General features: G+C 44.9%; 1 protein-coding gene across 6 annotated transcripts in view; it reads left to right on the top strand.

Moving 5' to 3' along the window:
* The window catches only part of CUNH20orf194 (chromosome unknown C20orf194 homolog), a 137,163-nt gene that overhangs the window by 94,033 nt on the left and 18,849 nt on the right, over window positions 1-24,281 (top strand). For all 6 annotated transcript variants that reach the window (XR_004969914.1, XM_036321833.1, XM_036321832.1 and 3 more), the window contains 4 exons: window positions 1,086-1,174; window positions 2,406-2,564; window positions 9,804-9,929; window positions 22,430-22,467. Coding sequence is in view for 5 of the 6 variants with exons in the window: in XM_036321833.1 (XP_036177726.1) it covers window positions 1,086-1,174; window positions 2,406-2,564; window positions 9,804-9,929; window positions 22,430-22,467 (412 nt within the window). In the remaining variant the exon portion in view is untranslated. The remainder of the gene's footprint in view (window positions 1-1,085; window positions 1,175-2,405; window positions 2,565-9,803; window positions 9,930-22,429; window positions 22,468-24,281) is intronic.

The raw sequence follows: 24,281 nt of genomic DNA, 5'->3' as shown, positions 1-24,281 counted from the left end.
ATCTCTGCTGACCAGTGAGTGTCACCGCGCTGAGCTTTAGTGTAAGTTATTTGTGACCAGGCCTGTCCAAGTGAGTCTTGTGTATTATGATAAAGCACATACTTAAAGAGGCCCTTGCCACACTATGTCAACTGTTTCCTTTCCTCCCCTGCTTGACCCTTCTTTGTTAGTGAATTTCTTTGAGTTGCTTTACAATGTCTGCCTGCAGAGGGCCCTGTTTTCTTATGGCTGTGTATTAGGGTTGGGACAGCCCAGCCTGGGTCTTCTTCTCACCATCAAAATTCAAAGGACAAAAGGCCACCACCAGCCTCTGCTTCAGGGAATTCAGCTCCTCATGCTGGGCAACTTTAATGTGCAAACATTTCACAAAACCCTACATGTGGACATTTTGCTCCCCAGAGGTCAGTCTGAGCAGAGCAAAGAGAAGTGGAACCAGCTCTGAGCTGAGTTGCAGGAAGAAGCTGACACCTGCATCCCCAGCCAGTTTTTAATGCCTAACATCCTACAATGTATTCTCCTTGCAGCACTCAGGACCTCGCCCCACTAATCATTTTTATTAGAGTAAAATATATGTTAAAAAAAAAACACCCAAAAACCTCAGAGAGAAAAAAAAAGACTCAAAAATGCTTCCTACACCAGTTTGTTTCCTCAGCTCAGGCTATGCAGCTTGGAGGGCAGGGCAGCCAGACAAAAACATCTACAGTGCCACTGGTCTCCTTGGCTGAGGTTACTATGCCAGTTGAGCCTATGGCATTTTGGTTCCAGACCTCCTATCTGCCTAGTATTTTCCATTGTATTTTAATTGATCTAGTCAGTGTGCTCTGTGGAAATTATAATACTAATACAAAATTTAAAAAGTGTTTGCTATGTGCCAGACAATGTTCTAAGCACTTTATATATATTAACTCTAATCATCACACCTATCTCGAGAGGTAGGTTCTATTGTTAGCCCAAGGTCATCACAAAGCTAGTGAGTGCTGGTGCTGAAGTTCAAACTCACAGAACCTGGCGCCAGCAGCCTGTTCTCTCACACAGTGCTGCCTCCCCAATGCATCACAAACCCACATGGCTTTTCTTTCACGTAGGTCATTATCAGCATTGTGACTGGCCTCCCGGGATGTCATGCTAGCGAGCTCTGTGCTTTTCTGGTCACTCTGCATAAGGAATATGGCAGGTTAGTATGGCTGGCGCCTTCGCTTTGGGGAAAGGGAAACCTTGGACACGTACTGCCCTTTGGTGTAACTGGTATCAGCACAGTAGTCATCACCCATCCATTCATTTGACACATTTGTACTGAGCACTTTCTGAATGCCAGGCACTGCTCTAAGTGTGGAGGACAAATGAACAAAACAGACACGAAAATCTCTGCCCTCATGGAGCTTACATTCTCGTGTGGGAAGACAATTAACCAGATAAGGAAGATCGTGTAGTGAAAAGTACGATGGAGAAAATAAAGCAGAGAAGGCTATAGGGATCACCGGGCTGGGAGGTTGGGGTGGGAGCAGGGATGCCAGTTTTAACGGGGAAACCTCACTAAGAAGGTGACATTCGAGCAAAGGCCTGAGAGAGTGAGGGAATGAACCCCGGCGCGTCTGGACGAGCACTGTCACAGCGGGACCAGCGCCGTGAAGGCCTGGGAGGGTGCCTTGTCAGCAGGGCGATTCAGGGCCAGGGTGGTTAGAACTTGGGACTGCCTGAGTTCAGGTGCAGCTGGGACATGTTGGCTCAGGTGAAATTGGGGAACCATTCATCCATCACTTCCACCTGGCTGGCAGGTTACTCAACAACCCTTGCTCACTGAACCAGGCATTTAGTATCTAGTCAGTCTACTTCAAAGTAAGGCATCCTGCTGGAGGCTGGAGGGATTGAGAAGACTGCAGTGGCCCAGAGGTTTGGGAGTTTTGGGGTGGGGGTTGTGGAGGCTGGAGAGACAAGTTTTAGAGAGGTGTGAGGGAGATATTGGACCTCCCTTATATAAGTACTAAGTAGTTAACCAGTTTCTCCCTCATTTCCATTGCTTTTGTTCTGCAATCAGTCTAAATTCTTCACTCTGCACATTTCTTATTCTCAGCAAGCATTTTATTGAGCACCAGACTGAAGCCATTGTATCGAATGGTCCTTCAGGAAGTGACTGCCTGGTCAGGAGTCTTTCTCAGCTCTGAAGCCTATTGGCCTTTTTCCCTGTGGCAAGGAGTTTCCTGTCATAAGCTCCAGTGGCAGTGGTGTCAAGATAGGGGGCTCCAAACCCAGGCAGTACCCTCTGCCTGTTTCTGTGGTGCCAGGATTGCTCTCTCCTGTACCGATGGATTCACTGGGCAGAATGTCTGACATTTGAATCCACGACTGAGCTGCCGGGCCAGGCCTTCAGGTGGCACCCACAGTGAGATCACACTTGCCATTTCCAGGTGGATGGTGTACCGCCAAGTCATGGACAGCTCTGAGTGTTTTCATGCTGCCCACTTCCAGAAGTACCTTTCCAGTGCCCTGGAGGCCCAGCGGAACCGCTCTGCCCGCCAGTCAGCCTACATCCGCAAGAAGACCAGATTGTTGGTGGTGTTACAAGGGTGAGCACTGGGAGTCTGGGGACAGTGGGGTAGGGTGGTGGCATTGTCACTGCTGTTACTTAATGTGTAGCTCACCTGGGGCACAGAACAAACTCCACATGTGTATGAACAGGGTCTGCACTACATAGAAAGGCCTTAAATGAGAAGGACTCCTATTGCCATCCTGTGGCCTGGAGTAGCTGGTGTAGCTTGCACATAAGTTTTAGGTTTGACTTTAACATCATACTATCGCCAAAAGGTGGGAATTAGGGAGGTTTTCTAGGTAAGTTTCTTTGATAATTCTTATAACAATAGTGATCCCTAAACCTCTTCCTTCACTGTTTAGGCAAGGGAGCTTCACCTGTTTCAGCCCTCCCTTATATGGAGTTGCAGAGACAGCCCCCACACTCTGCAGTCTCCAGCCCCACCATCCTGAGGATGGCTGGTCCAGGAGGGTTTCCTGAGACTGTCGGTGAAGAGCTTGATTAGTCGAGCTGAACAAGGAGCTCCCTGAGAGGACAGGTTTGACTGTGTACCACTGCTCCCAGCACCCTGGCTACAAGGAGCTTCCCTTGACCTCTTCTAAGGCCACCCAGGAAGGAGCCCCGTGCAGGTCTATCACCCCCTTAGAGGAGACTGTGCCGAAATGCAGGCCCTGCTCTTCACTGGTGTCACTGTGGTTGGTGATAAAGACTCTTGTGGCAGTTCTCATAAACTGCTTTTGTGCTATGCTGGTTCTTGTGCTTGTAATAATAATGATTTGCAATTGGCTGATTGTTTACAGTAAAGAATAGGCCAGATAATGGTGAGAGTTGGAGGAAAGCCGGGTCAGTGGCCCTGAGCAGGAAATGGGCAAGGCTGTGCACCCCACCAGGCATCATTCCTCTTCCTCATGCCTGTTCTTACCCTGCCCTGGGCTTCCCTTCTGTCAGCCCCTTTGTGGGCTGAGGTTGTGGAAGCCACAGAGCAAGTGTCTGAGTTGAAACCACTTGTTTTCTTTTGTTTTTTTCCATCGCTTATAATGGTCAAAATAATAGATTGGCCCCTGTGAGAGTTGAGAGTCAGTTGGGGTATGGACCTGGAGTCAAATTTGTCAATTTAACATTGTGCGGCTAAGGTAATTTTCCATCTCCTGTCACTTCATAGACCATCGTTGATTCCTTGTCTCTGATTGTGCAAGTCTGCAAAAGTGTCAGTTGTGCTGGCTGCTCTGGACTGCAGTGACAGTGTATGGCCAGCCCATTCTTGTCCTCTCAGACACAGCCTTTGCCCAGTCACAGCCCTGGGATGCTAGGGACCTCAGATTTCTTAACAGACTCAAGCCAGGATGCCAGCTAAATGCTGTGGCTCTCACAAAGACACTGTCCTTACAGGCTGGTCCTATTCTTTTGAGGCTCAGCAGGGAACTTGTGGCAGCCTCCTTTGTGAATGTCCATCTTCTTGGGGCTGGACCTCCGAGCCCAGTATTGAGATTGCTGGTGAAGGGTGACCCCAGAGGCTTCTCAAATTGAGAATGTATTCCTTTAATGTTACTTTACTCTTCATTTATAGGATTCTTTGGGGGAAACCTGTGGTTGGGGCTGAGTTTTATTTTGCCCCTAGAGTGGCCTGGTTCCATTTGACTTACTGCAGCAGTGGGGGCAGTGGTGTTGAGCTTGACATCAAGTGGAGCTATTAGTTGTTACTGTAAAAATTAATGTATTTTGAAATTATGAAATTTTTAATGGAGGACAGAACAGTGGTTGTCAGGAGTTAGAGATGAGAGTGGGGGACAGAAGGGAGGTGTGTGTGGTTATAAAAGGGATCCTTATGGCTGTGAAGCTGTTCAGTATCTTGACTATGGTTGTGAATATAGGAACCTACACAAATGACAGAATTCTGTAGAACTACATACATATAATACACAAATAAGTAAAACTGGATAAATCTGAATTTTTAAAGTTAATTTTAAGGAATTGGTTTATACTTTGGAAGGTTATAAAAATCATTCTTGCCAAAACCGGTTTGGCTCAGTGGATAGAGCGTCGGCCTGCGGACTGAAAGGTCCCAGGTTCGATTCCGGTCAAGGGCATGTACCTGGGTTGCAGGCATATCCCCAGTAGAAGATGTGCAGGAGGCAGCTGATCGATGTTTCTCTCTCATCGATGTTTCTAACTCTCTATCTCTCTCCCTTCCTCTCTGTAAAAAATCAATAAAATATATTTAAAAAAATAAAAAATAAAATAAAATAAAAATCATTCTTTCAATTATCTACATTTAAAACGAAGTATCTCAAAAATAAACAAATAAAATAAAACTAAGTATCTCTCTAAAAACAAAAATTGAATTAATGTGCCCAGTCAATGTGGCTCGGTGGTTGAGATGAACCAGGAGGTCACGGTTAGATTCCTAGTCAGAGCACACGCCCAAGTTGCAGGCTCAATCCCCAGTAGGGGGCGTGCAGGAGGCAGCCAATCAGTGATTATCTCTCATCATTGATGTTTCTATCTCTCCCTCTCCCTTCCTCTCTGAAATCAATAAAAAATATATATATATTTTTAAACATTGAATTAATGTAAAACATGTTCCCAAATTCTAGGCTTAAATTGCAAACATAAAACAGAGCCCAAAGGACACTTGAATGGGATATCTGTTATTTCAGAGGAAAGAAAGTTCAAGCCCTGCTGGGGTTTTGGTTATTTTTAATAAAGAGAGTACAGACAAAAAAGAGGCAAACATGAAGAACCAGTTTATTGCCTTCATCATGCATTCAGGCAGTTTAGCCAAAGTGGCCGGGTGCAGTCTGACAGCTGAAGTGGCCTGTTCCTTCGGTGGTGAGGACGGCCTCCTTCTGTGTGGAGGCCATGCCCAGTGTGATTGCTGTAAGGCAGGGGCTGGGGAGAGAGGAAGGGTCTAGCACAGTGATGGCAAACCTTTTGAGCTCGGCGTGTCAACATTTTGAAAAACCCTAACTTAACTCTGGTTCCCTGTCACATATAGAACTTTTTTGATATTTGCAACCATAGTAAAACAAAGACTTGTATTTTTGATATTTATTTTATTTATTTAAATGCCATTTAACAAAGAAAAATCAACCAAAAAAATGAGAGTGTCATAGGTTCGCCATCACTGGTCTAGCAGGACCCCTCAGTAAGTAGAGTGAATGACACTTAGGGCTTCTTCTCTTGCCACAGGGGCTCTTGGCCGCAGTGCGCAGATGCATCATGTAGATGCACTAGCGCCAGTGATGGCGAACCTATGACACGCGTGTCAGAGGTGACACGCGAACGCATTATTTTGGTTGATTTTTCTTTGTTAAATTGCATTTAAATATATAAAATACATATCAAAAATATACATCATGCCAAAACCGGTTTGGCTCAGTGGATAGAGCGTCGGCCTGCGGACTGAAGGGTCCCAGGTTCGATTCCGGTCAAGGGCATGTACCTGGGTTGCGGGCATATCCCCAGTGGGAGATGTGCAGGAGGCAGCTGATCGATGTTTTTCTCTCATCGATGTTTCTAACTCTCTATCTCTCTCCCTTCCTCTCTGTAAAAAATCAATAAAATATATAAAAAAATATATATATATACATCTTTGTTTTACTATGGTTGCAAATATCAAAAAATTTCTATATGTGATACGGCACCAGAGTTAAGTTAGGGTTTTTCAAAATGCTGACACGCCGAGCTCAAAAGGTTCGCCATCACTGCACTAGCCTCACCAAGGAGCCTGGGGCCTGTTTTCACTCTAAGCTTTTTCATTCAAATAAATGAAGATTAATGGAATGCTCTGAAAACCTGACAATTCCCCAGTCACACTCTCTAAGGGTAAACCTATGTGTTAGAATGACCAAAATCGGCAGGACTGGCTTGTAAAACTTTTTTTTTTTTTAATAGTTCATTGATTCTTAGAGAGAGAGGAAGGAAGAAGGAGAGAGGGAAAGAGAAACATAGAAGTGAGAGAGAAACATCCATCAGCTGCCTCCGGCATTGCCTCGAGCCCACTTGTGCCCTGACCTGGAATCGAATCAGCAACCTTTCTGTGCATGGGACAACACCCAACCAACTGAGCCACACCAGCCACAGCTGTAAATCTTTTTTCAGTTCTTTTTTACCCAAGAAATGAGAAGCCTTGCCCTAGCTGGCGTGACTGAGTGGATAGAGTGCCGGCCTGAAGACTGAAGGGTCTCAGGTTCAATTCCCATCAAGGGCACATGCCCAGGTTGCAGGCTCTATCCCCAGTAGGGGGTGTGCAGAAGACAGCCAATCAATGATTCTCATCATTGATGTTTCTCCCCCTTTCCCTTCCTCTCTGAAATCAATAAAAATATATTTTTTTTAAAAAAGAAAGGAGAGTCTCTATAGGTTCATACCAAATATGGAAATTTAAAAAGCTCCAGAGACTCTTTTAGAATCAGGGAAAAGCTCATGCTGAGGAGCAAGGATGGGACACTTAACCATGGGAGTTATATCTATTAAACATGACCATAAAGAGATTTGAGGCAGTGTGCAAGCATCAGTCCTGCTTACCACATGTACGTAAGGACCTGGCGGTGTGGGCAATATGGGGGTCTCTCCTGGCATCTAGGCCCACTCAGACACTGCAGAACCAGTGGAGAGAACTTCACATTGTTGTACACAGGCAGGGGGAGAAACCTTCAAAAAAAGCCAGTGAGCCATGACTGGGTAGCTCAGTTGGTTAAAGCACCATCCCGATACACCAAGGTTGCGGGTTCAATCCCCGGTGAGAGCACATACAAGAATCAATAAATGAATGCATAAATAAGTGGAATGACTCCTCTCCTCTTCTCTCTCCTCCCATCACCGTCTCTCTTCTCTCTTCCTCTCTCTCTCTCTCTCTCTCTCTCTCCCTGCTCCCACCCTCCCTTCCTCTTTTCTCCTAAAAATTAAAAATGAAAAGTCAGTGAGCAGCCCAGCCAGTGTGGCTCAGTTGGTTGAGCATTGTCCCATGCACTAGGAGGTCGCCAATTCAATTCCTGGCCAAGGTACATGCCTGGGTTATAGGCTCAATCCTGGTAGGGGACCAGCAGGGGTAGCTGATAGATATTTCACTCTCACATCAGTGTTTCTCTCTCGTTCTCCTTCTCTCTCTAAAAATAAATTAAAAATCTTTTTAAAAAATCATATTACAGCCCAGCCAATATGGCTCAGTGGTTGAGCATTGACCTATGAACCAGGAGGTCATGGTTCAATTGTTGTGGGCTCGATCCCCGGTAGGGGGCGTGCAGGAGGCAGCTGATCAATGATTCTCTCTCATCGTTGATGTTTCTCTTTCTCCTTCTCCCTTCCTCTCTGAAATCAATAAAAACATATTTTTTAAAAATTGTTTAAAGAAAGAAAAAGAAAAGCTGATGATCAGAGGGCTCACTCTAAAGGCTCTCTGGCTACCAGGCCCTCACTGGGGAATTCTAGAAGCTAGCACACCCTGTTCTTTACTAAAGCACTGCTGGTTTGTAGGGACTGAGGCAGACCTGGGGGTAGTGCTAAAATTGTAATCTGGGATAGAGCCAAGTGTCGTTTTACAGATGAGTTGTTTGTAGTGACTCAGAAAATGGCTCAGGCAGGCCGTACCTATCCTGTCAGCCATCACAACTGCCCTCCCAAGGGCCCAGGATAAGACCCAGGCCCATGTGGTCAACAAGCCTGCCCATCAGCTTTGCCTCCCCTCCATTGAAACTGACCTTTTAGTCATAGGCTGGGCCAGTCAGGAAATGTTCTCCACAAAGTGAAGAGGGCAGGTTCCCTCTTGTAGTGGCCATGTTTCTAGGTGGAGTTGAATGTCCACTCATTCATCTACCCTGCTTTAGACACCATATAGATTACAGCACTCAACAACCACCTTTCATCTTAATTGCAGAGACAGACTATAAATAAATAAGAAAATACAGAGTATGTAGCTGATGTTCAGTGCTTTGGAGAAGAATTGGAGCAGGAGAAGGTTGTGCCAGAGAGGGGATTGCTGTTATCACATAGGCTGTATAAAGTCAGAGAGCACCTCCCTCACAAGAGAGTGAGAGTAAGCCCTGCAGGCATCTGAGCAAAGCACGTCACATGAGAGGGGACAGTGAGTGCATGGTGGAAGTATGCCTGGGATATTCAGGGAAGAGCCAGGAAGCCAAAGTTGCTGATTCAGGTAAGGGAAGGAATAGTAGATGAAAGTCTTTTATGCAGTGTGGGAGACAGGTCTTAGAGGGCTATTGGGCCATTGTAAGAGCTTTGGCTTTCACATTGAGTGGGATGGAAGCAACTCACTCAGTAGCTTAGCACAATGAGATTAGTACTATCTCTCTGGTTTCTGTGTTGAAGACAGAGAGCGGCAAGGACAGAAGCAGGGGGCCATTGAAATAGCTGTGGGGGTGATCTAGGCAAGAGATGATAGTGTTTGGACCAAGTAGTAGCGTGGTAATATGAGCAGTAATGTCATTCTAGTTATGTTCTGAAGAGTGAGAAAAAATGGCCCTAACTGGTTTGGCTCAGTGGATAGAGCATCAGCCTGCGGAATGAAAGGTCCCGGGTTCATTTGCGGTCAAGGGCACATGCCCGGGTTTTGGACTTGATCCCCAGTAGGGGGCTTGCAGGAGGCAGCCAATAAGATTGAGAAAAAATGGAGTCAAGAGACAAATCTTTTGGCCTAGCAGCTGAAGGAGTGGTCTCCTCTGCTGAGAAGGACAGGCCTTGGGAGGAGCAGGTGTGGGGGAATTGGGTCATGAACATATTAAGTTCTAAGTGAAAATGTCAAATTGACTCTGCACATCTGGAGTTTGGAGGGAGTTCCAGGCAGGAGATACAAATGCAAGGGTATTTGACACATGTCTCCCAATGTGGAAAGGTACCTGATGAACCCCCTTTTCTCTCTTGCCTACATGTTCTGTGAGGTAGTAGGAGAGGAAAGAGCTATTTTAAGAAAAATAGACCAATGCAGGAGCTCCTAACTTGATCAGAAAACAGGCCTAAGAACACTGAGTCCCACTCTCAGAGCCCCATAGTCACCTGTGCAGACTTACCTTTACCCTGGGGTTTGGGGATTGAATGCTACCCACTCTTGCACAGTTATGAGGACTAATGGAACTTGGGAATGCAGAAACACTGTGGATTCCAGTGGCTCCAAATCATAAAGTGGGGTGACTCCAAGAACCCAATCATCGGCTACTCTTCTTGGTCCTCCTTCCACTCTTGCTCAAGCCATTCGGCATTCTCCTTTTTCCCCCACCCCACTCTGCCACCCCAATCAGTAAACTAATTCCCTTTTTTTCCTCAGCTACACAGATGTTATTGATGTTGTCCAGGCCCTGCAGACCCATCCAGACTCAAATGTCAAGTCTTCCTTCACCATTGGTGCCATCACAGTGTGTGTGGAGCCCCTGAGCTGCTACATGGAGCACAGGTACACTCCTAAGATCACCTCCAGCCCACAGGACATGGTGTGTTTAATGTACAGAAAGCAACACACTAGAAGGAGACACATCTTTATGTGTTTGTCTTTTGGAACACATCAGTCTACCTTATATACAATAAATGCTCAGTTGTTACTGGATTAGTGCCCGGTTCTCAGTAGACCCCTTTGGACTGGCAGCCTCTCCCCACTGTTTTTTGTGTGCTGAAGAGGCAGTGAAACTGGGACAGCATCTCCCAGAAAGAAATACCCAGGGCAGCCTTTCCTTCTGTCTTTACTGCATAGGAGGGGCCTGTGTCCCAAGGCACTTGGAGTTTCTCAAAGATACTTTTTCATATGGTGAAGCCATCTTAAAGCCCTTTTATCTCGTTAATGACACTCATTCTCACTGCTAGCAGGGGAACTTTTTTTCTAACTTTGGAAGTAATATAAGAACAGCAGCCCTAACCGCTTTGGCTCAGTGGATAGAGCGTCAGCCTGCGGACTCAAGGGTCCCAGGTTCGATTCCGGTCAAGGGCATGTACCTTGGTTGCGGGCACATCCCCAGGAGGGGAGTGTGCAGGAGGCAGCTGATCGATGTTTCTAACTCTCTATCCCTCTCCCTTCCTCTCTGTAAAAAAATCAATAAAATAAATATTTTTTAAAAAGAACAGCAAAGAAAATTGGGTAATAATTCATCCATAATCTCACTAATTCAATGTAACTATTATAATATTTGTGAATTCCTTTCTGATCTTTTTTAATTCTTCATTGTTTAAAGTATTACATATAGTATTACATATGTCTCCTTTTTCCCCCATTGACCTCTCCCTGGCCTCCCTCACCCCCAGCACATGCCCTCACCCCCCCCTAGTGTCTGTGACCATTGGTTATGCTTATATGCATGCATACAAGTCCTTTGGTTGATCTCTTACCCCCCTCCCCTGCCTTTCCTCTAAAGTTTGACAGTCTGTTCGATGCTTCTCTGTCTCTGGATTATTTTTGTTCATTGGTTTATGTTGTTCATTATATTCCACAAATGAGTGAGATCATGTGATATTTATCTTTCTCCAACTGGCTTATTTCGCTTAGCATAATGCTGTCCATGTCCATCCATGCTGTTATGAATAGTAAGAGTTCCTTCTTTTTTACTGCAGTGTAGTATTCCATTGTATAGATGTACCACAGTTTTTTAATCCACTCATCTGCTGATGGGCACTTAGGCTGTTTCTAAATCTTAGCTATTGTAAATTGTGCTGCTATGAACATAGGGGTGCATATGTCCTTTCTGAGTTCTTCGGACATATTCCTAGAAGTGGGATTACTGGGTTGAATGGGAGTTCCATTTTTAATTTTTTAAAGAAACTGTACTGTTTTCCACAGTGGCTGCAATAGCCTGCATTCCCACCAGCAGTGCACGAGGGTTCCTTTTTCTCTACATCCTCTCCAGCACTTGTCAATTTGTTGATGATAGCCATTCTGACAGATACCTCATTGACATTTTGATTTGCATCTCTCAGATGACTTAGTGACTTTGAGCATGTTTTCATATGTTTCTTGGCCTTCTGTATGTCCACTTTCAAAAAGTGTCTATTTAAGCCCTTTGCCCATTTTTTTATTGGATTTCCATCTTCCTTTTGTTAAGATGTATGAGTTCCCTATAAATTTTGGAGATTAAGCCCTTATTGGATATAACATTGGCAAATATGTTCTCCCATGCAGTGGCTTTCTTGTTGTTTTGTTAATGGTTTCTTTTGCTGTTCAGAAGATTTTTATTTTGATGTAGTCCCATTTGTTTATTTTCTCCTTAGTTTCCATTGTCCTAGGAACTGTATCGTAAAGATACTGCTACGACATATGTCTGATATCTTGCTGCCTATGGATTCTTCTAAAATTTTTATGGTTTCTTGTCTTACATTTAAGTCCTTTATCCATTTTGTGTTTTTATGGTTTCCTGTCTTACGTTGAAGTTCTTTATCCATTTATGGTATAAGTTGGTGGTCTAGTTTCATTTTTTTGCATGTATCTGTCCAATTTTCCCAACACCATTTATTGAAGAGACTGTCTTGACTCTATTGTATGCTCTTGCCTCCTTTGTCAAATATTAATTGAGCATAATGGCTTGGGTCAATTTCTGGGTTCTCTGTTCTGTTCCATTGGTCTATATGTCTGTTCTTGTGCCAGTACCAGGCAGTTTTGAGAACAGTGGCTTTGTAATATATTGTAATATAGCTTGATATCTGATATTGTGATCCCTCCTACTTTGTTCTTCCCTTTCTGATCTTTTTATTTGCATGCTTTTTTACAGTTGTGATATATTGTACATATAATTTTATAATATTATTATTCTTAGGTTAACCTATAAACAAACATATATGTTAACATATGTATGTTCTTGTATCACACTAGTAATTACATTTTTATTAATTACATAATCATTATGTGGGTGAACATAATTGTCTTAATCATTTTACCACTGTTAGTTACATAGGATGGCTCCAACTTTTCACTATTATAAATAATACTGTGGGAACACCTTTATCCATATAACCTTCTCAAATTTCAGATAATTTCCTTAGACTAGATTCCTCAGAGAGATATTATTAATTAAGTGTATTATACGTTTATTACTTTTTATTCGCATTTCCACTTTGCCATTTTGAGTGGGTTTTACAGTTCACACTGCCCCAATGGTGTCTGGAATTACCTGTTTCATCATGAAATCATTCCTTAGTGGGGAGAGTTTCAAGCATTACATTGTCTCCTCAGAGCTATTTAACTTCCTCTCCCTTTAGCCTAGTGCCGTGATCAGCAAACCACGGCTCGCAATCCACATGCGGCTCTTTGGCCCCTTGAGTGTGACTCTTCCACAAAATACCATGTGCGGGCACGCACGTACAGTGCAATTGAAACTTCGTGGCCCATGCACAGAAGTCGGTATTTTGTGGAAGAGCCACACTCAAGGGGCCAAAGAGCTGCATGTGGCTCGCAAGCCGCAGTTTGCCGACCACTGGCTAGTGGAATATATCCCAAATCTGTAATCATGTGGTCTTTCTGGCTAGTCCTTATTATTATTGTTATCCCCTGGTAAATGGTTGATCTATTCTTATACCTTCACCTGAAAAAACTCCCTTCCTATCTGAGTCACAAGTTTGGTATCTTTAAATTTCTCATAGAAATTACATTAGAGATTATGTCCCTAATCACCTTGTCTGATCCTCATTCTCTCCATTTTCTGTGACCAAGGTTCTTCTCCCCATAGAAAAGCCAAGGTGTTCTGTTTTCCTTCTTCTTAGGTTAGGTTACTGTAATGAATGCTGAGCATCACCATTGTACTGTGGACTTCCATGCTGACTCTTAACATGCAAGTCTTTCTACCATTCATGTCTCTTCTTTTTCTTGTTTATTTAAAAGATGAATTAAAGCAGAAGGAGGTCTAACATGGGACTAGATAACTACCATAGATACTACTGTTAAAAAAAAAAAAGGTAGGGGGGACTCTTTCTCCCTCCCACCTCCTCACGTGGGAGTCTGTGCTTGTCCTTCAATAAATTTCCACCTTTGCTATATAAAAAAAAAAAAAAGAAGGTAGGGCCCTGACCGGTGTGGCTCAGTGGATAGAGCGTCGGCCTGCGGACTGAAGGGTCCCGAGTTCGAGTCCGGTCAAGGGCATGTACCTGGGTTGCGGGCGCATCCCCAGTAGGAGGTGTGCAGGAGGCAGCTGATCATGTTTCAAACTCTCTATCCCTCTCCCTTCCTCTCTGTTGAAAAAAAAAAAAAAAAAGATAGGAAGAGATAATAATAAGGAAATAACAGATGGAAGTTACACTTCAGAAAAATTAGCCCAAAGAAATACTCTTCTGCACTGTGAAGAAAAAAAAATTAAGGAGAATAGGAGCTAATAGGGTGGGGTAGAGAGAGCTCAAGGAAGAGATATGAGAGGTCTGGGGAGCCCTAGCCATGTAACTCAGTTGGTTATCATCCCGATGTGCCAAGGTCGCAGGTTCGATCCTGGTCAGGGCACATGCCAAGACCAACCGGTGGCCTTAGCAGGTGTGGCTCAGTTGGTTGAGCATTGTCCCATGCACCCAGAGGTTGCAGGTTCGATTCCCAATCAGGACACATGCCCAGGTTGTGGGCTCGATCCCCAATAGGGGGCAAGCAGGAGGCAGACAATTGATGTTTCTCTCTCATCAATGTTTCTATCTGTCTCTCCCTCTCCCTTCCTTTCTCTCTAAAATCAATAAAAATATATATTTTTTAAAAAAAGAGTAAAGCAGTGAATGCACAAATGGGTGGAATAACAAATCAATGTTTCTCTCTCTCAAAAAAAAAAAAGTGGGAATAGGTCATAGTAGTCTTGCTTTTTCTTTCTGTAAAGTGGGGTTAGTATGGCTTCTTTAATCTAGGAGGTAGACTAGATTCAGGATGGACCTATGTGAGATTTGCCTGATGTCTTTATTTTAGTGTGTTTCATTCATTGAATTTCTGTTGAGTGATTGCTGTATGCCAGGACCATTCTAATCATGGAAGAGGCAGCAAGGAACAAGTTAACCCAGGTCTCTACATTTTTGTGAATATGCACATGAGAATTTTGGGACACATGTTTTGGGACAGATTAGATCAGTATCATTTATTTATTTATTTATTTTATAGCAAAGGTGGAAATTTATTGAAGAACAAGTACAGACTCCCACATGGGGAGGGGGAAAGAGTCCAGTATCATTTATTGATTGACTAAAATTTTACATAAATCAGGTACTTGGTTGGAACATGAGAAAATGCATGATACCATACCTACATAAAACTTAGGAGTGTATTATAACCACAACTGTTTTTGTTATTCAGAGGTAGAGCTGGTCAGCAACCACAATAGTATATGCATTTGTTGTGCCCAGATTTCATGATTCCCAAGAACCCACAGGGAGCCAGCGAGTCCGATGCAAAAGCAAAGAGTCATTCATTTCAAACCTAGGTTTGGCTCCCCTGCCACACTCACCGATGCAACGGTAAGCTCCAGTGGCCGAGAGAGAGAGAACTCTGTGTGGAGAGAGGTTTTATAGGGGTTTGGGGTAAGGGGAGGAGAAAGGACTGTGGGCCCTGCTGATTGGCCAGGCGTGAGTACACAGGATGTGGTCATAGTGATGGCGTGCACTTCCCTTGACTATCTTCCGGGAAGAAGCTTGCTGAGCACATGGCCAAGTTAAGATGAAGGGCATAGCCCTTACCCTGGGGCAAGGTGGAGGGCGTACTCCTCGCCCTTTCATTCCCCCCTTGTCTTGGAACTTCCGGCTCAATCATGAGACGGACTGCATTTCTATTCCACCATTGCTAGAGGCCCATACTGGGCACACAGAACTATCAACTGAACTATCCCTATAAGCTTAACAAATGGCCCGGTGGAAGGGAAAGAACAACTTCTATTGAAACAGGATTTTTCTTCTTAAAATTCCTCCATGACTATCAAAAAGCCAAATCAAGATTCCTGATGTTTGCATAAACACAACAAGAATGGTAACTGACTACCTTTGCTGGAATTTCATGGTTGAACCTTAATGTGCCCCGTAGGGCCAGGAAGCCAAGCCATCCAGCTGCCATCAGGCCTGCCTGCAGTATCTGCTGAGTTAGGTGAATCCCTCACCTGTAGCAACTCCACCTGAGCCCACGCTCCAGGCTTTAAGGCCCATCTCAGTAGCCCTCCTACTTGTTGCGGCCCAGAGTGTGTGGGGGTTCCGCAGGGATGCAGAGGCATCTTTACTGCTCCCCTTCTACTCTTACCAACCGCCAGTGATGGTAGGGCATGGGCCTGACGCTCCAGCGCCAGCCATCTTCAGGGCTCCCAAGCAGGATACCAGGCTTTCTTCGTGGCATTCTTAGTGGCTTCAAATCTTTAGAGTTCAGACAGGGCTCTTTAAAACATGATACTCCAGTCAAAGTTTTCCGTTAATAAAACCACTATTAGGAATCAGTCTTATTGTATCTATGCAAAGCCTGATATTTGCCATGACTTATTTAGCATTGCCAGATTTCGGAGGAATTACATAAGGAGAAAAACATACTGATCTGCTCTAAGATTTTCTGACTTTCCTTGCTAATTCCTTTTCATGGATTTAAAACAAAACAGTAACTGTTGGTATAAAACCTTCTTTCTATGCATAACTATGCCTCAGACCTTCTATTCTAAACAGGCTTTTTCCAGCTTTACTAACCCTGACATGGTGACTCAGGTCTGCAAGACAGTATTACAGGCTGCCAACTGTTAGCTGTCTCTCAACAGAGACCAAAACCTGATGGGCACCCTTCCCTGCCCAGCTGGGCACCTGCCCTCTTGGCAGCTAGGCACCCTTTACTTTTGGGGGTCACCCCACACAGCTCCCTTCCATGACAGCCAACATACATTCAAACCTGCAAAAGAATCAAAGGTTAATATAACATATCAATACAATGAAACATAATATTGGCATCATGGCCGCTTCAGGCAGCCAAATCTTCTGCTACTAAACATGTGATCCTATAAATTGTCCTTGTCTCTTTGGATCCATGTCCATGAAGATGCAGGCATTATTTCACAGTATTGTGGGGGCTTCCTGGTGACAGGAGTGATCCCAAGTCATGTTACCGGCATCAGGGAGGTCGAGCACGCCGTAGCTTGAGCTTGAGCGGGTTGCGTTGATCTCGATCGATGCTCCATTTGGTGATGAAGTCTTTCCAGATGGACCCAGGTCGTGACGCCGTCTACCTTGAGAGCGGTGGGGGTCGTCAGCACCACAATGTAGGGACCCTTCCAACGTGGCCCTAGGGTCTCCCGGCGGTGCCTTCTGACGTAGACCCAATCTCCTGGTCTGTGCTGATGAGGAGTTGGGGTTGGGCTGGTCGCGGAGGCGCGGCCAAATGTCCTCGTGCACCCTCTGGAGCCCTCTCAAGGACAGAGATTGTTAAAGAAAAGCCACCCAGTCCTCGCCAGTCTCTGAGTCAAAGTCCTGATGGCTTCTAGGTAACCCTGTTTATCAGCTACAGCGCTCTGCTTTTTTTTTTTTTTGGCCTATCTATCAGTTCCCTTTGTGGCAGAGCAGCAACCAGGCCTCTTTCAAGGGAGTGCGTTAGAAGTGGGTATCAGCCCCTCCTTTGCTAGCAGCAACAGGTACCAAACCCTTGCAGTACATTTGACCAGCTTCATTCCCGCCCACCTTTACAGATTCTAAGGCCCATTGTTTTCCTTTAACCAGCAAGCTAAATGACACTGGCCTGTATTATTTAATTCAGCACAGGCAGGGGGAAGGGCCCATGGAATCTCTGCCCTGAGGAACTGTGAGCCCCACCCTTAAATGTCCCAATCAGGCTAGAAAAGCCACAAATACCTTTTAAATCTACCCCAGAATTCCAAAATCCCAACCCAGCACTGAATATCACATAGCAAATCAAAGTTCCCAGCAAACAAACAGACAGAGATGTTTACTAGTTAGGCGGGCCTAATCCACCTCTGACAGAGAGCAAGCGCTCTTGGGGCAAGCGTGTGCCTTTTTTTCCCACAGACTTCCACACTTACATGAACAAATAATTATACCCAAGTAGACATACAAACATACACCCTTTCAGTGAACAAGTACTTTTACAGTCTTGGGATCTTGAGCAGATAACAGGAACACCACCCAAGTCCCCTGATGGGGGCCTGACAGGAACAGATGTGGAGGCCTCCCTTTCCCACATCCCAGGACAGGATTCTTGACCTATGTCTCATCCAGATAGAAACGGTACTCATATTGAACAAGGAAATCAAGACTAAATAGGCACGATAACTAGATACATTCCCCATTAAGAACTTCGAGGTACATGCCACATTTATACCACAAAATACCAACAAATCAGTTTCAGTTGTGTCGAGATACAGAACAAGTCCCTGAACAGAGGCAGTAGAAAACTGCCTAGGAATGCTTCTTTTCTACCTTTTTAAAAGATAGGCCAGATCCGAACCCTTAGCCAGTCCGAGCTTTGACTTCCCTCCGGAAGTCCCAGAGATGGTGAATACCATCTAGAAGCCATTCCTCCAGATACAGGACAAGTACCTTAGAGATTCTTGATAATCTACATCAGTAATCCATTCACACAATCCCCCAAAAGTTAAAGAGGAAGGAAAGAACCATTCAATGTCCTTCAAGAGGATTTCGGCGAAACAACAAAATCGACAGATTTAACACATTGGAAAACCAAGGCCAGAAGTACCCTCAGACGTTTCAGGGGTACCAAGGAAGAAGTTAGGCCACGTCCAGCCCTTTTCATAATCCACCATCAGTGACCAGTCCCAGCTCACTGGTCTACCATCCATTTAACATTTCTTTTTCCTCCCATCATACTAAGGCCATGCTTTCCAGGTAGCTAGAACTTTTAAACCACAGTTTCTACCTGAAATAATTGTACTTTACTTTAGAAATTGGGTTACTGCTATCCTGGCATAGCTGCTAAATTTCAAAATGGTCACAATTTTCCTGCTGGGGAATTCAAGAAGCAAACCCATAACTATTAAGGCCAAAACAGTCTCGGGTTTTTATTCTGTACACAGCAAAAGGTCAAGTTCAGCTCAAAACTATGCGCACTCGTTTTTAAACTGGCCTTTTCCTTTACATGTGCACAGAAATCCTGGATGCATTTATGAATTTGTAAAAGCTTTTCAATTCTCTATCTACAAGCCCTTTAAGAAATACAAGCTCTATTGTCGGCCCTTATAAAGCCAACTGCTCAAAACATTGGTCTATCATACCACTAAAATTATATTAAGACCATGATTGCTAATTTAGTATTAAATAAATCTGGGAGGCAGGCACACTTTCTGCCCCATCTGCATTTCCTTAGTAAAACTCCGCCTTAAAACTCCACCCCTGAAATCCCATCCTGCCTCAGTGAGCAGACATTCCTTTTGTGATTGACTAAGTCAGAGGGAGGGGCCTGCTGTTCCAAGATGGCGGCCCCCAGGGGCACGGCATGCCATGCGGCCAACATGGCGGCTGCCAAGTCAGGCAGCTCAACATTGTGGCGGTCTAAACTGTTCTCTGACAGAAAAGATGATTTCCTCATTCTCACAATAAACAAGGGAAGAGCAAACCAAAACCCCTAAAAGATAGATGGCCAACATTATATTGCAGAACTTTTTAAAATCTTAGGTAGCAAATTAAATATGCTAGCCCAAAACCCTATCCAGAAACGGACGGTGCGCACATTAGTTTTAAGCCAGCTTTTCTCCTAACACGTGCACAGAAGTCCCAGACGCATTTACTTGGGGAGGGGGTGACCTGTTTCCACAGACCCTCACTCAGGGGGCCACCCGACCACCACACAAAGGAGGGGGGAGGGCAATTCCCCTCCCTCCACACTCCCACACTTTCACCAGACATTCATTCAGACTTTAAACAATCCATTCAATTCCTAACAACTTCCCAACTCCTGAGGGAGCTCTAAAGCCTCCCCCAATCTCCTTGAAATGATCAATCACAATACCCAAAGGAGCAGTCTGAGTCCATCCCATAACATCCATCCAGTACAAACACAGAACACTAAACAGGGCCCGAAAATACAGGCTTCCAACTCCATGGAAGCAACTAGACGTTGGCCTTACGCCAAACCGGCAGGAGCGACCTGCCTCGTCTCAAATCCGCGAGGGGCATATCCATCCCTCGTGAGGGGCATATCCATCCCTCCTGGGGTGAGGGGCATATCCATCCCTCCTGGGGAGCGGAACGTCTTCCAACTCTCCCCTGCCTGTGGTCGTTCACGGCGCGTCCGCCTAGACCCCTCAGGCAATTACAGATTCCAGAAACGAGCTCACACTGAACAGAACATACAACGACACACACATACCGCGGTCAGTCAGACTCTTCGGATCGGGGTCCCTCGATGGTCTTGGGAATCCCGGACGAGCCCCCAAATGTTGTGCCCAGATTTCATGATTCCCAAGAACCCACAGGGAGCCAGCGAGTCCGATGCAAAAGCAAAGAGTCATTCATTTCAAACCTAGGTTTGGCTCCCCTGCCACACTCACCGATGCAACGGTAAGCTCCAGTGGCCGAGAGAGAGAGAACTCTGTGTGGAGAGAGGTTTTATAGGGGTTTGGGGTAAGGGGAGGAGAAAGGACTGTGGGCCCTGCTGATTGGCCAGGCGTGAGTACACAGGATGTGGTCATAGTGATGGCGTGCACTTCCCTTGACTATCTTCCGGGAAGAAGCTTGCTGAGCACATGGCCAAGTTAAGATGAAGGGCATAGCCCTTACCCTGGGGCAAGGTGGAGGGCGTACTCCTCGCCCTTTCACATTATTTCAATGTTTGTTGGTGCAGAACTTGTCTACTATGTTCAAGACTCCTAAGCCAGGCACTCTTTAATATTACAGGTTAGTAGGGAGGATGAGTGAGCCAGCATTTATTTTGCAGTGTTTGTCAAGCACTCTGATGCTTTACCCCTCCTAATTCTCTAAATCCTCCTTTAAGGTAGGCTTCATTGTCATGTTTTGCCACGAGAGAGCCGCTCAGAAAAATTAAGTAATTTTCCAAATGCCACATCAATGGCATGTACATAATTAATCATGATATAGAGTAGGAAGTACCATAATAAAATATGCTTTGTATAATGCAGTTTTATACAAATTATGAAGAAGCGGTGATAACTCCTATTTGAATTTGAAAGAAAGCCAGAGTATGAATTTGAAGGACCGGGATCCCAAAGATGCCAAGATATGAGAAATTGTATTCCAGTTTTAGGGAATCATATGTATGTGCAAGTCCGTGTGTTCTGAATATTTTCTTTGCAGAGGCTTAAAGGGAGCAGCTTGATGACCTCAGGCCTTCTCAGATCCCTTAAGGGGGAACTCTGATCAACCTTATCTAAAATGCCTGGCTGTGAGAAGCAAGCAGGATGCTAAGAAGGGCCTTTCAGGTCACAAGCACTTGATGGGGACAGACACTTTCTAACAATATATTTGCTGTAGGGGAGAGGGTGTTCAGTGAACAGTGAGTGCAGGGAAGTCAGTGAGTTTTGTTCTTGAAAGACTGGTGTGGATGTTCCAAGCCTCTTGCCCTTGCTCAGAGCACATAGAGGGTTCCTCCTTGAAATTCTTCAGAGACCATGAGGCAGCCAGGCAAGAGCAACCCAAGAAGTGGTATTCATCCAGCTCATTCACCCACCAAATTTGGTTCCAAGCGATGTGTGCCTGGCTGGTTTTAGAAATCAAATAGAAGAATGAAGACTTGCCACCACCAAGGGAAATCCCCCTGGTGTTTTGAATAGCATTAATACCTGCCACATAGACCAGAAACAGTTCAGAAGTGTGGCTTCAGTAAGCATCCTACTTGCAGGGAAAGGAAACAGAAGCTCTGTGGTGCCAAGCAGACCTGGGCCCTGCATCAGCCCTCCCACTTCCTGGCTTCATGTGCAGCCTTGGGCAAAGTGCTTGACTGCTTAGTCATCCTACAGTCATTCTTCTCAGCTTTTAATGGGGTGGAAGTAAAGACAGAACAAGATTGTATATGTGAACTGCATGCATAGCGCCCAGCCCCACAGTAAGATAAAAGGAGCTATTCTCATTAGTGTTACTGTTCTTCCCTGAGAATAGCACTATGATGTTTTAGGAGTTTTAAAGCACTGAGAGTATGGAATTTTCTCTGGGGCTTCCTACAGAGCTCCAGTTCTTAACTAACTCACACTTTGGGTCAGTCACCCTCACCTGCTTCAGTTGTGATCCAGTCAGTTTGCTGTTTTTCATTCACTATTAGAGGTCAGAATGGGATTAAAGGGGAAGCAGGATTCTAGTGCGCACATGAAGGGAAATATGGCAACTTTGGTACTGAAAGGCCTTGTTAGAGTTAGGTGAATGTAATTTTTCACATTTTCCCTTGAATTTCCCTTTTATGAAGACAGTATCTCTAAAAAAAAAAAAAAAAAGCCAGCTCTCTTTCTTTCCTATAGTCTAGAGCAGGGGTGGGCAAACTTTTTGACTCGAGGGCCACAATGGGTTCTTAAACTGGACTCAGAAGAAGGAGCTGCGGCCGTGGTTCCCGACGTTGCCATGTTAACACTGCTGCTGGTGAAGGAGCGGAGGGGAGAGCCAGAGAACCCTCCGCTCTTTCGGCTCCGCGGGCCGGATAGAACAGCCAAACAGGCCGGTTAGAACAGCCAAACGGGCCGGATAGAACAGCCGAACGGGCCGGATAGAACAGCCGAACAGGCCGGATCCGGCCCACGGGCTGTAGTTTTCCCACGACTGGTCTAGAGCCTGGCCATGCCCAGGTATCCCCTCTTAAGCATTCCACCAAGGGTTGGCCACGTAGGGACTTTTCCTGGCTTAAGGAACTCTGTCTTGGTTCAAAGCTGTGAAAACTTCTTGCATAGCCATGGCTATCCTAATGCTCAGTGCTGCCTGCCACTTGCCCCTCGAGTAAATCATCTTAGGTATCAGTGATATGCTCATTTTTGTGGGAAATAATGACAACTGTGACTTTATGGTTTTAAAATATTTATTTTTCCTCCCTAGATTTCTCTTTCCAAAATGTCTTGACCAGTGTTCACAAGGTAAGCAATGGGCTTTACTCGTGTTTGCATGACTTTCAGACTTTTCTTCATGCTCCTACCTACCATTCTAAAATCTAAAACAAATAAATTGGTACAGGGAAAACTTTGACATCCTTTATATTTATATTTGATAGGCAGATTTCTTCCAGAGTTTGTTTCTTCATGATGACAAATTGCCATGGCAACTCCTCTCCTGAGCTGGGTTTAAATCTGCCCTTGCCTTCCAACTAATATCAGGGGACTGAATAGGTATTCCTAGCCTTTGGAACATCAAGATCTTGCATTTCTCCTGTCCCATGAGTGCAGAGTATAGCCCAATAGAACCTTCTCCCTTAATATTCCCCCTACATACAATGAAATTTTCCATACCTCCTTGGTAGCATTTAGAAAAATCCACCCATCCTGTAGGTTACACTCAACTTTGCATTGTCTTACTGTCTGGAACCCTAGAAGCAGCACTTTTTAGTCATATTAGCTATGGTGCCTGGAGACCCAGAATAAATTCTAAGTTTCCTGTAGTGGTGATAAAATGCTCATTGTTGTCAGAAGACCTGGGCTCTGGGCTTCCTGAGTCAGCCCAGCAAGTAGATATCAGACAAAGAAATAACTCGGTGTGCCAGCAGAGTTTTGCCCTGCTGAGCCCCTGCCAGTCCACAGGGAGCGGAGACAGCAGAGCATACCAAAGATCCAGAGATGTTGTCCTGGGAAGCAGCTGAGCTGGGTGCTGCACAGGGCAGGAGGCCGGGTCACTGGAGGGAGGAATGTGCATTGGACTGCTGCACCAGGAGTCTCAAGTCCCGCCTTCAGAGGTCCCTGTGGCTTTACAGGCATTGCACCCCAGAAGCTGAGTGGAATGGAGATAGATACCCATAGTATCTACCACAGGTAGAGATTAAGGAGATTTTATGGAGGTTGGGTCAGTAGGATATGATGATAGGTTACACATGGGACATGAGTTAGAAAAAGGAGGTATCTTGGATGACTGCTAGGTTTCTAGCTTGAGAGATTAGGAAGGTTGGTAGTGCCTGTCCTTGAAATAGAAAGCACAGGAAAAAAACAAAGGACTGGAAGATAACCAAGGAGAGCTGTCTGGTCCGCAGATACATGTTTGGTAGTCAGCATCAAAGCCACGGGTGTGGGCTGTCGTCAGCTCCTGTCCACCACATTATTGCCACCCTAGTGTCCTTGGCTCCTTGACACTTTCTCCCTCAGAGCCCCTCTGCTTTTTTTGCACATAAAGCACAGATGGTTGGGCTGCCCTGGCAAAGGGCAAGTGCTTTGTCTTCACTGTTCATGAAACTGCGCAATATTCAGGACAGATTTCATTCTCTCTGGCACTTAGTAGGAATATTTCAATATCACTGTCTCCTAATTCAGTGTTCAAAGGCAACCTGTGTCAAATTCTGTGCTTGTATAAAGCTAGGGATATGATCAGATATGGGCAGTCGATCTTGGATCCACATATGCTGTTTTCTGAACTCCAGGGGGCTTGTGCAGTGACAGTGCCTTGATAAATATCTTCCCCTTGCATCTGGACCCAGGGAACCCTGTGGACTAGTCTGACCTGGCTCACCATGGGCATGGGCTGCATGGGGGCCCGGTGGGGAGAGATAAAAGGCAAGGTCAGTTGACTTGTGAACAATACAGGTTTTAACTGTGCAGATCTGCTTATATGCAGATATTTTTCAATAAATACTGTAAATGTATTTTCTCTTCTCTGTGATTTTTTAATAACATTTTATTTTCTCTGGCTTATTTTATAAGAATACAGTATATAATACATATAACATACAAAATATGTGTTAACTGTTCAC

The sequence above is a fragment of the Myotis myotis genome, unplaced genomic scaffold (assembly GCF_014108235.1).
Source record: "Myotis myotis isolate mMyoMyo1 unplaced genomic scaffold, mMyoMyo1.p scaffold_m19_p_9, whole genome shotgun sequence".
NCBI lineage: Eukaryota > Metazoa > Chordata > Mammalia > Chiroptera > Vespertilionidae > Myotis > Myotis myotis.
Note: the sequence above shows the minus strand (reverse complement) of the source record. Positions and strands in the feature narration are given on the sequence as shown.